This window comes from Vanacampus margaritifer, chromosome 5 (assembly GCF_051991255.1).
Source record: "Vanacampus margaritifer isolate UIUO_Vmar chromosome 5, RoL_Vmar_1.0, whole genome shotgun sequence".
Taxonomy (NCBI): Eukaryota; Metazoa; Chordata; class Actinopteri; order Syngnathiformes; family Syngnathidae; genus Vanacampus; species Vanacampus margaritifer.
Window position 1 is genome coordinate 21096023 of NC_135436.1, and position 15275 is coordinate 21111297.

Below are 15275 nucleotides of genomic sequence, written 5' to 3' on the forward strand. Positions count from 1 at the left end.
ATGAATTTCCCCTCTCCCAGACACCCTTGCTGAACTGTTGATCACAGCGGCTCAATAGCATGTCACGAATGCATACATTATATTACAACCTATATGAACGAGCTAGCAAATTTGCAGTCCAATTTCATAAAGTATTGATTTGTTTGCTCTGTGAGGGGAGGGCTGAACGACGTGTTAATTGGGCCACTTGTGATTATGTTTGAAATTTGACTGCAGCACCTGAGGTAAACATATGAATTGAATCACAATCACCGTCTGCTCTATATGGCTGTCCGCTGCATAGAGCTAATACAATTGACTGCACCACTGTCTGTTGACTAATGTAATTGTCTGCTGCTATTTTGGTAAAGGACATGATCTGTGGAATTGGCGGTGGACCTTCCTCGGTCACTCGAGGCTAGAGTGTCCTCCTCGATAAGCAGAAAACAAGCATGTCGCAAGTGAAGGTTGTCTCGCTGAAATTGAAGGTGGGTCGGCTACTACTGTGACGTCAGAGGAGTCCCCCCACTGGCCTGAAAATGCCTAAGGCCAGGTCCCAGCTATGATTACTTTTGAAAATATATAACGTAAAAAACAGAACTGAAGTTGGTTAACCCTTTGCAGTTTTGGGAAGACCTCTCTGGAAAGGAAAATTCCAAACACGGAAAAATCAGCAAGGGCATCGATATGAGGTGAGCCGCAAAAATCAAGGTGTTTAAAACACAACCCTAGTATAAGAAGGTCACTCTGGTGGACAGTTATTGATTATATTCTGACAGAAATGTCAAAGCAACACATATTGGAAGGAATATCCAGCAGGCTTTCATGTTGGATATGGCACCCCAGGCTATTTCAACAAGATTTTGGATTGTGTCTCAGAATATTTGACTTATTAATACAGTGTGGAGTTTTACTGGATTTTGATTGATTTTGACCACAGAATACTATGTTCTATTGCTATAAAAAACATGGAACATACCAAAAGAAATATTAGAGTCTCTTCTTCCATCTGGAAAAAAACATATATTTCTATTTGTTTCCGTTTTGCAGCATTAGATTATAGCTAAGTTTCATCATTATTCACAAATCGGTTTAAAACACTGGGGAAAAGAGCTTTTTGCAACATGGACCTGGTTGATCTCTTATACCCTGCTGCCACCTGCTGGCCAATCTTGTAAGAACTACCATTGCTTTAAAGGATCTTTGTGCAGTTTGTCACCTTTTTTTTTTTTTACTCACGACTGCCCCCTCTGGCCCAAAGCGTAACTGCAGCATGTGTCAGGCCCGTTTATGGTGCGCGTGCGAGTATGTGCACGATCTTAAAGCGACAGCCACAGTTGACAAAGGAAGACATGAGTTCAAATGAGGTAAGAAAAACTCCTCCGCCATCGGTGGAGCATGCATGATGTAGAAAATACTTTACCTTTTTAAACGGTACAATGCACCTTTAAGCGTTCTCTTCAGTTCAGAGTTCAAAGCCTTCTGTATGCTCTAGTATAAAAAAACAAACAAACATAAAAAAACGTATAAATACGTTTTTGGGACCATGTCAAAATGTAAATTAGAACATTTTTATATATGTGTTGGGAGCAAATGAGTTAACAACCAACATTCACATGCATAAGTAAATGAGAGAGCAGTATCAGAAAAGGTATGAGGTAGTGTTGTAATCCTCGAGAACGGTCTCAAGACTATCTTTTCAGGGTCTCGTCTCAGAATCAAAGGCATTTTTACTCTGTCTCATACTTTGAATCAAGGCCAGTGGAGACCAGGCCAGTACTACTGTGATCAGTAAAACAACAAATGTACATAGACTGAGATTTGTTTCATTGTACTATTTCAAAAACAACATAGCTGAATTAGTTTATGATGCAAACGTACTGTAAAAAGTTACTAGTCATTTTGTTGTGTGTCTTGGTCTTGACCTCCAAAAGTCTTGGTCTTGTCTCTGTCTTGATAGTCTTTAGTCTGGATAATACTTTGGTCTCGGTTGGTGTGGTCTTGACAACAACGCTAGCATGAGGATTTCTGGAACAGATTAAATGATTTTGCCAAATTTGGAATTACAGAACTATCCAATATGTAAAATGAAATATTAAGATTGAAAGAGATTTCAGCATTTTTGGCTCCTTTTCGGTATGAATGCCTTTGAACATTTCATTCTAAACATATTATTATCTCCTGTATTTGCGCACCAAAGGTTATTAGGCAATGCGACTCTTCTTGTCACATACCACAGATAAACGGAATGCCCATTTCACAATTTCCTTCCCTATAGCATTTTCCCACGCTTGGCCTGTTATCTCAGATCGATCATTTTGGTTTTAAGGCAGTGCTAATAATTACTTCTCACCCTTGGCAAGACATCGTTTTTCACTTCTTTCAATATGGGACCAAAGTGGATGGAATTCTTGAGAATGCAGACGATAGCCTCTGGAGGAAAACTCCTGCCTAAGACAGTGGTAACAAGAGACAAAAGCAAAATGTAGCGTGTGAGTATGAGAAATGTCAAGAGTAGCAAACGGGTAATTAACTTTTTGGAAGAAGGATGGGGGTCCTGTTTTTGTTTCAAAGATAGCAGGAGCAATGCAGACACATGGCAAATGCAGTAATACAGGTGCGGCTCTATGATTAATGTCAGAATGTTTACTTTGGGGTATTCAAGTGCAGTGACAAAAGCCATTCAAAGGAGAAGTGCAAAAGAATCATTTGAGCTTAAAAGTGACACTGTCTTTTAAATCACACATCCATCTGTGCTGTGAGATCTAATATAGAGCTTTTTGTTAGTGATATTTCTCCGAGTGGCATGTAGGCAGAGATGGATTTGTTTGTTATGCGAAAACAAATCAAAAGCAGCTCAAGAAAGTTGAATGTCAGCATTGTTAGATGTGTCAGTATGCACCTTATTTAATAACACCATACAAAATAACAACTATAAAAGAACCACTAAGGTCACCTTTATATATGAATGCAGCGCCCTTTCCAGTGTAAATTAAATTCTTATATATTTTTTAATTTAGAATAAGCTTAGCCATATTGAGTGGTTTTCATGCTAGGTCGCTTGAATTTCTTGTTCTATGAACATCATCAAAATCCCACTTCTAGAGTTAATACTTAGGATGCTGATGAATACATCATTTGTGGCAATAATCTGATTAACATTGCATTAGTAAAAGAATAATTAATCAAAATAACTAAGCTGCGGACCAAAAGTGACAATGAAGTGCTAGTAACAAATTGCCTGCTAAGACTGTGTGGCATTAAACTGCTGATAGATTGTAAAAAAAAAAAAGTAAAAAAAAAAAGAGAGAAATGGATTTAATCAGTAAAGCATGTGTACGCTATGATCAGGGGTGTCCAAACTTTTCATATACAGAAAAATACATATATTTTTTCTTTTTTTACACAGTAAAACCAATGAAGCAATTATACATTGTTGATATAATGTCGTTATTTTTGAAAAACTGCAAATGATAAAGGTCATAAGGCAAATAGTTTAAATCTTGTTTTGGGATGCTCCCTGTGTGCCACTATAATAAATCCGCTTTTCCACTGAACAGCAGCTGAATCCCGAGTTCAACATTCTGAACCACAACAAGAACAATCTGTAGTAAACTAGAACCATTAATGGGATGTTTTCACAAATCGGATCTTAACACTAAGCAGCAAGTGGATGAAACCATTTTCGTTTCTGAAACTGAATTATCTTGATCTCCACAGTGTTACAAACACAAATTCTGTTACTTTAGCTGTAAATGTGTGTGTGTGTGTGTGTTTGCGTAGCTAGAAAAGTGTAATACACCCTCTTTTTTCAAAATAGCATTGTGGCCATGTCAAAATTTGTTTTAGTATATGCTGAGGGCCGCCAAAATATGTATGGAGGGCCGCAAATGGCCCCCGAGCTTTAATTTGGACACCACTGATTTAGATGACGATGTTTATGATTATGGTTTATTATGTAGCTTTTGTACATGCAATGACAATGAATATGTGGCTCGTTGCTGAATTAATACTAACTGCAGTCACCACAGCCCCAAAGCTCAGCACTTCACAATTTTATTTTTTTTTTGCTTGAGAAAACCTAATAATTTAAAATTGTGGCTTACCCGCTTGGAAATGAATTTTCAATCATGTGTGACAGTCGTTCTCCTTTTCAGTCACCGGCCTCACGTAACATATGGGAACGGAAGGAATAAAATGACCTGGTCAACTACAGTATATCACCTTGATTCCATGATGCCGTTTATACAGAGACAACCTTATTATACACCGGTTCCATATTATTCCATACAGTCCAGCGCTGTTTATATGGAGTTGTATTAGAGCTATTCATCATCACTGGTCTTCTCAAAGGCACACATCAAAAAGATTCCAAACCAATTGCTGCGTGAAATTCCTACAACATCCGGCGATAGGAGCTCGTATCGGAACATCAGCATCCTTTTTTTTCCCACACTGCTAGTGTTGTACTTTAACTTTGAAGCCCATATCTGACCTTGAGAGTCCTTAATGACATAACAGATGTAGAAAGCTTTTCCCAGCCAAGTACATCACACCTGAAAACACTTCCAAATGCCGCCGCGAGTGTCTATTATTCATTCTTTATCCACTTTAAGAATGGCTTTTATCCCTTTTTGAAATTGAACTCGTCACTTTTTAATAAACCGCCCTCTTTTGACGTCATATGGCAAAAATAGGTCTCACTTGCAAATAATACTAGCTCCTCCCCTCACTGTTTTATCATATAAGCACCCATTTATACTATATCCCTCCCCAGACCGTCATCAACATCATCCTTGCTTTTTTCTCTCTCTCGCAGCGTCGCTCCCCGTCTTGCTAAATTTAAATCCCCCTTTCGCCCACTCGGTACACCCACTCGCCACTGTCCTACCCTCTCACAGCTTCCTCAGGCAAGTCCTGAGATCACAGTGCACGTACACTACATAGTAATTAATCATTTGCTGGAGACCGATGGCGAGGCTGGCACCACTTGACAGGGCAGCAGGCAGCAGCACGATCCCCGCCGGCCAACATAAGAGACCAACGCAGTCTCGCAATAAACCCCTTTACAACAGAGAAGGGGAAGGAAAATCTGACGCTGACCACAACCCGCAGGTGATGTCAAGTGGCAAACGACACCAAGGCACTGAAAATGCAGACTGGCTTGCAATCAATATCTTAAATTGAATCGAGTTAAAAGGTTAAGAGAGAAGAAATGTTAAATAAAGGTCAACATCCCTTTTAGTATCATTGCTCATTGTGTGTTCAGTTATCACATTGGGCAAGTCATGAAATCCATTTTTTTTATTTACATTTTTTATTTTATAGATTTTTTTAAAATCTGGTTTAAGGGATATTTCTTAATTAGATTTTATTTAATAGCACCCCTCCATTTTACTATCAAATGATAGGAGTTCTCAAAAAATGTTCCAGTGGTTTTCCAGATAAATTGAGTAAGACATTTGACCAAAAGATGGTGACTTGTATAAATTATTCATCCAAGTAATCGTATAATATGGTGTATACAAAACCCATTTCTGATTCACTCTCAGCTTCTAACAGCACATATTTATAATTGAATTTCCATATCAATTTGTATTCCTCTTCAAATGTGTTCATAGGTTAAATAGGTTTAAATATGCAATCTCCTTTGTGGTCACTTAGAGTAATTGTGAAACAACAAACCAAGTATTACATGGTAACATTTCTGACTTGAGATTATTCCGAAATGTGAATGTGCAACATCTTTAATTTAAATGTAAAGACGGGGGTCTTTAATTTAAATGTAAAGACGGGGGTCATGCTCTCAAGGTTTGATCCTTTCCATATAACATAGTGTGTTTGTGTGAAATGGAATTTATTTCATACCTGTATCTGGAACAAGTGTAACCTCGATTCAACTCAACAGCATTTTATCACGAGCACAGCAGCGACAAAGTGCTGTGCATAAGACGATTTTAACATCATTTAGAAACATTAAAAATGATCAAGTTTACATAAAACTCAATGAGACCCTAAAACAAGGCCAGAATCTCAAGATGCATATATTTTTTTTGTATGTGGGTGACTATGTGTATGTGCATGTGTGCGTGCGTGCGAGTGTGTGTGTGTGTATTCATTAGTTCACCTAAAACCTATTAAAAAATCCTATACCGTTCACCTAAACCGAACACTTCCAGCCAGAGACCCGAGGAAGGACCAAAGAAAAGAAAGGAAAGTGAAATCCAGCACTAAAAAAATAATTAAATAAAAAATAAAAAATCTGGTAAAATTACCGAATGAACCATACTGAGCTCTACAGGAAAAAAAAAAAAAAAAAAGCCAAGGAATAAAAATATTTTTTGAGGTGGGTTTTAAAAACAGACTTGACTGGTGTGCACAGCGAGGTCGTTCCATAGTTTAGGACCAGCAATAGAAAAGGCTCTACCTCATCTAAGCTTCTGCTTCGACTTAGTACCTCCAAGAGCAGCTTGTGACCTGAGGCTTGGAATAATTTATACTTTGGAGTGAGTAACTACTCAATGGAGATCTGTTAAAGCGTTGTGGAGTCTTTAATAGTTTGCTTATTGTGATGCAGCAACCAAAAAAGACCCCGTGGTAACAAATCTGATTGGGGTCAAATTCCAATGAAGATGGGATGTTGTGTAAAACTTTAAACATTAAATATCTTGTCTTTGTCATGTATTCAATCCAATATAGATTGGAAAAAAAACGTTTTTGAAAAAAGAATTGCATTCTGTTTTTATTTTACACATTGTCCCACCATCATTGGAATTGGGGTTTGTACATACTGAATGGTTTGTCCTTGAACTTGATTTTATGCGGAATGTCAACGAGTGTATCTATATCAGCAGCAGCTTACCTTTACCGAGGAATAATAGCACCCTCTGGGATTCTGGACGCCAACTCGCGAAAAAAAAAGAGCACACTGCAGACCTGAAATATATTCAGGGAACATCCGGTCAAACTACATTTGGGAACCAATAAACATGGAAACATAAAGATGAATCTGTAGACCAACCAAAATGTGTTAAAATAACACCCACAGATTTATGAAAAAAATACAGACGCTCCCCACCTTACGAACGAGTTACGTTCCGGACGATCGTTCGTAAGGTGAATTTGTTCGTAAGTTGCTTCAGTGCTATATTTTGTATTATAATTTATGTTAAAAGCCTATATAAGTATATTGAAGGTTTATATAAGTATGTTTAAGGCTTGTACAAGTAACCTGCATTGGTTTGTACTGAAAAAAAACTTAATAAAATGGAGAGAATATGTACAGTACTGTACAACGTATGTTAGAGAGAGAGAGCGAAAGACACACACACAGTATGTACATGTACGTAATAAGATAAATAAAATGAAGTTTAACTTACTTTTGGAAGATGTACTCGATGCTTAAGGAGATGATGGAGGAGGAGGAAGAGGAGGATTTTATATCATGAGAGATTCTTCGTCATCGCTGGAATCTGCTTCAAAAGTTATTTCCTCCTTCATGGGGACCGGCGTTTCTTCCTCCTCCTCCTCGCCACGTTGCTCAGCCTCCAATGAGCTCTCACAGCGCCAATCGTCGGTATTAGCGGCGGAAAGAAGCACTACGCGCAATACAAAATCTAACTTACAGCATTTCTTTCCGAACATTTTTCGACATACTGTACGCGCAGAAATGTTCGTATGTACCGTTGTTCGCAACTCGAATGTTCGTAAGTAGGGGAGCGTCTGTAGTAAACTTACCAAATTGTGACAAAGGAAATGAAGGAATTTTAGATGTTTCTGAGGTTGGTGAAGGACTCTGGTTGGTGGCCCGGTGGGTGGTGTCTGGTCGGTGCTGGATTTTAATAATTTTCTTTCTTTTCTTTGGTCCTTCCTCGGGTCTCCTGACAGCCTCACGGCTCTGGCTGGAAGTGTTCGGTTTAGGTGAACGGTATGGGATTTTTTAATAGGTTTTAGGTGAAAAAAAAAAAGAAAAGGAAATGAAGGCCCGACGCTCGCAATATGTTTAAAAATGACAAAACTGTAACGAAGCCAAGGCCAATCTGGTTGGGGCGGAACAACATTGCGTTTGACAAAATAGGGCAGCAGGAGTCCCAAAATTCTGGCACGTGCTCTCTGTGAAGGCGGAATTTTGTCAGTCTATCATTGTTCTTCTGCCTTTCTGTGTCACTAGGAATTCATTACCTTACAAATGGTATATCGTGGCCGAAGAGCTATGACCTCTAATTTCTTTTTGATTCTTTGCTCTTCTAAAAGCTATTATGAAAGCAACACAAGATAAGATTCCGCAGGCAGATAAAGATGATGTAGTCGTTCCCTTGTGTTTAAGTCAGGCTATGTCGATGTCTGCTCCAGCTTGCGCCCGGACTCATGAACTGCTATCTCTCCTTTATCCACAACACAAGCTGACCTGGTGGCATTTTGTGCTTCTAATAGCTCAGCTTTGGCTACGTTGCTTTATAATTGTGTTTTTGTTTGGGTTTTCTTTTTTTTATGGTCAGCAGTGGCCGGCACACTTTTTCAATTGTCTGTGTAGTTGTTCATTTTCAGGTTCAGGTAAAAAAATGACCTTTGCCGCAATAGCTTCCTGACTTCTAAACACCAAATCTCTGAATTCCTTTGGGTTCTTCGTAAAGAAACAGGTCAAGTCTACTTCGTGACACAGGCAACACCAACTCTATAGGTTTTTGCTGCAGTCTTAAAGCGAGGTCACACATATTTTTATTAATCATATTTCATACATAGGGAACAAAGTTTGTGGATTAAAACTTTTCCGAGGTCAGCTCTGACAGTCTCCAACTCACCAATGACCCTAAACCAGATAAGTGGTAGAAACTGGATGTTTTGTATGAATGTCCTAATTCATTTCTCCTTACATTATAAAAACTCCAGCCAAGGTTACGAGTAAGACTTTCTGAAACAATTCTGCGCTGTAACCTTTGGAGGACGGAATCTGATACGTCTTTGGAGGCAAAGCCTTCAAAGCCCCTTTGAAAGTTTTCCAACCCTTGTTAAGAGATGGAATAGTCTTCGATTTGGCGATATTTCCTAGTTGTACCACCTTTGCTATTATAAGACTGTGTTTTGTGACTATATCAGCTCATGCAGTATGCGTATATTGATTTTTTCTTTATCGCATTTGTTCTCCCTAGGAGTTGCCGATGTCCCACGTGTTGGCATGCGTTTTAATTTCACAGTTCTCACGTCAAAGCAGTTGCATAGGTTACTATTTTTTTATATCACACCATACGTTTAGCATACATTATGAGACGTACTGTATTCTTTGAATATACAGCCTCAGTTAAATGGTTTAAAATACAGAAAATGCACCATAATACCAAGGATCATAATCTCCGAATACCGTACTTCTGAGTAAAAAATGACACTCTCAAGGTCACTTTCGAATTGAATGTGTGAAAATGAGCATCATTATCACAGATGGATTATGTTGCTTTTCAGTACATAGCTCATAACGCTCTATCATAAATGACTGTTATTATTCGGTACCCTTTAGTAGGCAGACGAATGATTCGGCTAGCTCCTGTAATGGCGGTCCAATCAAAAGTGAAAGTAGTGGTGGGCACGATGTGGGTTTATAAGTGACCTAATCATACCTCTTAATAAACCCATCATGTCGCAAAATAATGTAATGATATGCGAAATAATGCGGGGTATTAAAGAAGTAACAGTTACCTTTATCTTCCTATACTGTATACGTTACCCCCAAACAGCTCCAAACGTCAACGCTACAATATAGCGCTTCACAATAAACATAAAAACTGTAAATATTGTTTGTTTACTCACCAGAGATGATAATGCAGGCAGACCATCTTTCTTTGCTCCAGCCTGTCCGTGTAAGTGAACTGTTCCACTCGGACACACTCAGCTGACAGTGATAAAAAAAATTATTTCCAGGTTGAAACAAGCAACAACGTTAGTTAATCTCGCCTCATAAAGTGCGCCTTGAAAATGAATTTTTGTGTCCAACATCGTCGTATATCAATCCAAGGTGCGCATTTTGATTAAAGGTCAACCAAGCAGAGGGATTAACTAATTAGATGAACTAATCGAAGACTGGAAAAATGTAGATGCTCTTATTACGTTGAATATATTTAATAAGAGAAACCCTATGATTTAAGTTTGTTGAACAGAACTCATAACCCGGCCTCAGCAAGACATAAATCAAGTGATTACAATCTTTCTCAGTCATAAATTATGTTCACGCATTAGCCACTTTGCAAACCATAGGTAACTACAACAGTAGTTGTGTTATTTATAATTTTTAATGGTCTCAAACCAGTTTATACTGTATGCTGACTATCACTTCATCAGGTTATTTAAACGAATAACCGACATGAGGGTGATGTTTGATGAGCGATTGGTTCGCTAGCTGTGTCTCTTATCTTTGAGTTACAAACTTCAATATATACACTCAAATATAAACAGGCTAGATTTGTCCTGTCAAGTCAACCTTAAATCAAGTTGAGCAAGCAAACCAAGCTGGTCCCAAGTCCCGAAAATGGTGACTTTAGTCTGACTTAACTCGTGTCTCCCACGTGTGGTGAGCACAAAAGGCAAATCTGCTATCACAGTTGTTAGCTCCTTGATTTTCAAGACTGACTGCTGATGTTTTTGCCATAATATTCAGGGGAGATAATATTCAGAGCGGGTAACAGGCAAAACAGAAAATACAGTACATCTTCAAACTGAACAGGTGTTACACTTGGCTAGCTTAGCGCTACAATACTAGCTAATTTCCTTCATGGTGGGCTTAGGGGTTTGACTTCTTTCAGTCTACATTTCTAGCCAAAAGCGTATAATGCTGTCATGATCACTCATCATAAAAAAATAAAAAAAGAAAGAAAAAAGAATTCATTTTGATTTACTAACAGGTTCTTTCTTAACGACTGATGCTAGCAGATGGGTTTTAGCTTCCTAATTAGCACTGCTGCCTCTGGGCTGACTGACTTCATTGTGAGGTCATGAAGATGAGTTACATTTGTCACTAACTTGATGTCGATTTTTTTTCCCTACCGTTTGTTTTCCTCCACAGCAGTGTCTTCGGAGTTGCTTGGACTGCCATTTTATCCTCCCTAACACTGCTGCTTCTCATACTTCGGACTGGATTTGTTCATTATGGTGTTGTGCGGAGTAGTAATGATCTTGTGACCCGGATGGACCGTGGAGATTGAGGGCAACATTCGTGTTGATAGAGAATTGTGCAGTTTGTCAATTACCTCGTTGAACTAGAAGAAAATAGTGCGAAGTGTTGCTAGTGGGCTTTAGCTTGTTTGTCTTTAGTAACAAATGTGTGGTTTCTCAAAAAAAAAAAAAAAAAAATCTAATTTCAACACTTTTTTTTAATGGTTGTTTCTTTGCCTTGTATGAAATAATCACATGGCATTTGCTTATTTTGATGACAATTAGGAATCCATCCTTGTGGAAAAAGTGACAAATATCCAAGGGTGGCCAATATTGTGTCTGTTATTACAGCAACAAAAACGTACCAGATGATTATTCTGACGGTGGTTTCCACTCTATTGTTTCATTCATCATCATTGATGCCACATTAAACAGGTCAGCTTGGCAGCCTTCATTGTTTTGTTTTTTTTTTACTGTCAGTTTTGGTTTTGTGGCCAAAGATTTCAATTCATCAGATTTATTGGATGGTGTTTACATCGGCATTCGTATTATTAAAACTGATGTGTTCATTGAATCACCGTTCTTTGCCAATTGCCGCCGAATTGCAAAGGAGCGCTCTACAGCAGAGGTCATTTGAGTTTGCATACAGTCCCTAGCAGCTTGACTTAATTGTCTCATCAGTTATGCCTAACAAGGACCCAGCATGGCCACTCGCCCTTGACATATTTGGGTTCAAAATGTGCCCTCAATATTTTTTTCCTTTGGTTTAATAATTATGTCTGATTACAGGTGCCAGGTAAATTGTCACCTTCAAGCAGCGTGAGATTTGGATGTTGTGACGTGTCGCTGACAGGGAATTGATTGTTTTTTTTTGTTTTTTTGTTTGAGGACTCATTAGAGCCTGCACTGATTTCTGTTTATTACCATCAACGGGGGCATGTGACAGATTAAACCATTGGCAGCAAATGAGCGTCTCTACCTGAAATCATGGACAGACGAACCTCAGGGGCAGTCTGCTCTTGGACCGTGGAAGACCTGGATGATCGAGTCACAGTACTGTACATATGTAAAATTATTCAAAGGATTCTTCGGAATCAAATAAACGACTTGAATCATGCTTGAGGTCAGAGTGTCTTTGACATCAGATTTAAATAAACATGCCTGGTGTAAGATGTGCCACTTGCTCTTTGCCAGGCCTGTAAAGATTTGTTATGTGTGATCCGATCGTGAATACAATTACACTGTGAGAAGTATTTACTTTAACTTTGCAGCACTCTGTACCTGCATTTGATTGCCGCTGGGGAGGCAGTGGGTGACAAATTATGACTGATGACATTCAATACAAACAACTGATTTAGTCGCACTAATGTGGGGAAATTGCTGGCTTCAAGCTTTCTTGAACGCGCGACGTGATAACTTTTAAATGACTTGCCAAGAGAGTTCCAGGGATTGTTATTGGAATTGGTTCTTTTGTTTGTTTTGTTTTGTTTTGTTTTGCAAGTCAAGGCATAACTGCACCGACATCAACAGCTAGATCTATGGGAAACTTTTAGGAGATTTGTCTGTCTTGATGTGTTTGGGTTTAGATAGATCAGACTACGAAAGAAGTATGAAAGAGCTTTTTATCAGTTCTGGAAGTGATTTACCCAGATGGCTTTTCCTTGGTGCAGTGGTTCAATTATTAAATCAAAGTCAGGAAGGAATAACATGCCCTTTGTAAAAATTTATAGGATTAAAATTGCAGGTCACATCCTGCCCCTAGTTTGCCTGCAGTTTCATGTCTTCATTTGCCGCTATTTGTTTCAAAATCCAGGAGGTGCTAGCCTTCCAGTCCTTTTCTTTTACCATCAAGTTTTCATCGCATGTTTTGGAGTTAATTAGCAGAATTGCGCAATAACAAAAGATTTATGGAGTGGCAGGATATGGACTTAAATTATTGAATTTTGGCGTGGATTGGAATTCTGTTTTGTTTTTTTAAACATGGCCAGTTAAGCATTTTACAAAAATAAATCAAAAGTAAAAATACTTTTACATCCTGGGTTTTTAAATGGTATTTAAATAGGAGGATGAGAGCTTTTGAAAGTTTTACCTGAGCACAAGACCTATTAATTCATTTGCAGTGCCCGAATCCCTTCTTTATTCTCCACACAGCATCCCTTTTTTCTTCAAGTATTATCTCACTTGAGCCATGTATTCACCAAAGAAAAATACATGTGGCCTGCACAGTAATCTTTGAGTGACTTATCTCTCCCCCCGCAATATATCTTCTCCCTCTTGAAGGCACTAGTGACGTAAACCCAGTAATGAGGTTGGGGATTGTTCCAAACGCAAAAGGAATTGACCCCTTCCCATCTATCAGCTGGATGAAACTGAACGTGGTCAAGATATTTTCCTTGCTTTAAACCCTCAGCACTGTCATAGTGGAAGATGGATCACATGCAATCTAATTGGTACTCATTGGGTCGCTGGTTTAAAAGCCTCTTTTCATCGTTGTTTAAAGATTGCTTGTCATCATTAACCGCAACTACTTACTGCAGTCATATGGAGATAATGCTTCGATGATTTTCATTAGCATGTATAGTGTGGACCAGTTCAATGTAATGTGTACGAATGAAATTTGGACTTAAGAGGTGGTATTCATCACTAATTTAATTGCAGATGATGGTTTTCATTGAGATCGATTGGAATTACGAGTTGAAGGTGAATTTAATTGATAGTCAATATTGGGAAATTTGAGGATTGAAGATCACAATGGCGGCGTGTTTGTCAATGTTCATATCAGGTGGCAATGTCTTTTTGGAGATCTTTTGTGAGAGTTATTTGTTCCCGTGGTAACCTTGGGAAATGTTTTTCAGCCGTTACAACAAATGCAACCAATGAGCAAACAATAGCACATGCTCATTGTTTATATAGTGAAATATACACTTGCAAGAGAGTAAAATATTTTGGTGTACGAGAGAATGTTTTTGGTCTCCCTTTAAAGGTTAAAGTAGCTTTGATTGTCAAGCCCAGTGGGGTGAAATTTGTTCTCTGCATTTGACCCATCCATCGAGGGAGCGGTGAGCAGCAGCAGGGGCTTTTTTTTTTAAATAAACTAATAAGATGTACTAAAAAAAAATCATTTTAAAATGTTCTGTGAAAAAGACTTTACTAGGTTTTTGTCATGGGACCAATCCTCTCGTATACAGTAAAAATACTTTGAGTAAAATTTACTATGAATATTTTACTCCCTTCCAAGTGTAACTTTTAGTCTGTTTAGAGTAGGACCTAATAGACACTTTTTAGATTAAAATGTACTCTACAAAATTTACTGTGTAACTATACCTGAAACAGGAATGCGACCCAAATTATCTAAAAAAAAAAAAAAATCTTCAAAAGTTATCAGGTCATGGTAATCATCTCGCAAATCCCATTAAACTTTAGCTCGTGCGCATCAGAAAAATTAACTCTCCAAATTGCTTCGCTTTGGCATAGAACTGGAAATGGGTCTTATTGCAGAGTGCAAAAGGGGTAAACACATGAAATTAAATCAATTGCCTTCAAAAACATGTTTACCGAGCCAACTGATGCGACTAAAGTATACAAAGGCATAAGAGCTCATTTCTAGCTGCACATTTATTTTTATTGTGCAGTTGGTTAGTGTTATTCTTGATGACCATTTACTGTTGTTCCATATTCCATGTAAATCAAATTAAGTGCTTCACAAATCAGTCACAGTTAATTTTTTGAAACTCACTGGAGGGACAATCCCGGCTGTCTTTGGAGGAAAGGCGAGGTGCACCCTGAACTGGTCGCCAGCCAATCGCAGTTCAGTAAGTAGTTTGCCAACAAAACATATGGGAGCTGTCTGATGACCTTTAATCTTTGTCCATCTCATTTAGGTAGATTCAGTGTATGTAGAGTTTATAAGTCCTGCCTCCAGAACCGACACGTGCAGGTGCAGTTTCTGCTATTTTCTGGTCTGCCTTGCTTCACTTTCTCTATATCTGATTTCCTCCCCCACACAGTCCTATTGTTATCCCAACAGCCCCTCCTTTTTAAAATCAAGCATTAAGAATTTCTTTTGGCTTTCAGGGCTGTAATGTATTCTGCAAGAGGGAATGGAAAACCTATTAATCTGGTATCACATGTATGTGCCAGGACATTAACAAGGGCAA

General features: G+C 38.4%; 1 protein-coding gene across 1 annotated transcript; it reads right to left on the reverse strand.

Annotated features, from left to right (window-relative positions):
- Positions 1 to 1893: 1893 nt before the first annotated feature.
- Positions 1894 to 11164, reverse strand: LOC144052624 (uncharacterized). The gene is made up of 6 exons (XM_077566872.1): positions 11011 to 11164; positions 9781 to 9862; positions 7717 to 7880; positions 6842 to 6915; positions 2333 to 2430; positions 1894 to 2007 (listed from the first exon to the last, which is right to left on the reverse strand). The coding sequence occupies exons 1-5, from the start codon at positions 11087 to 11089 to the stop codon at positions 2362 to 2364; spliced, it is 468 nt and encodes a 155-aa protein (XP_077422998.1). The 5' UTR covers positions 11090 to 11164; the 3' UTR covers positions 1894 to 2007; positions 2333 to 2361.
- Between the last annotated feature and the right edge of the window lie 4111 nt (positions 11165 to 15275).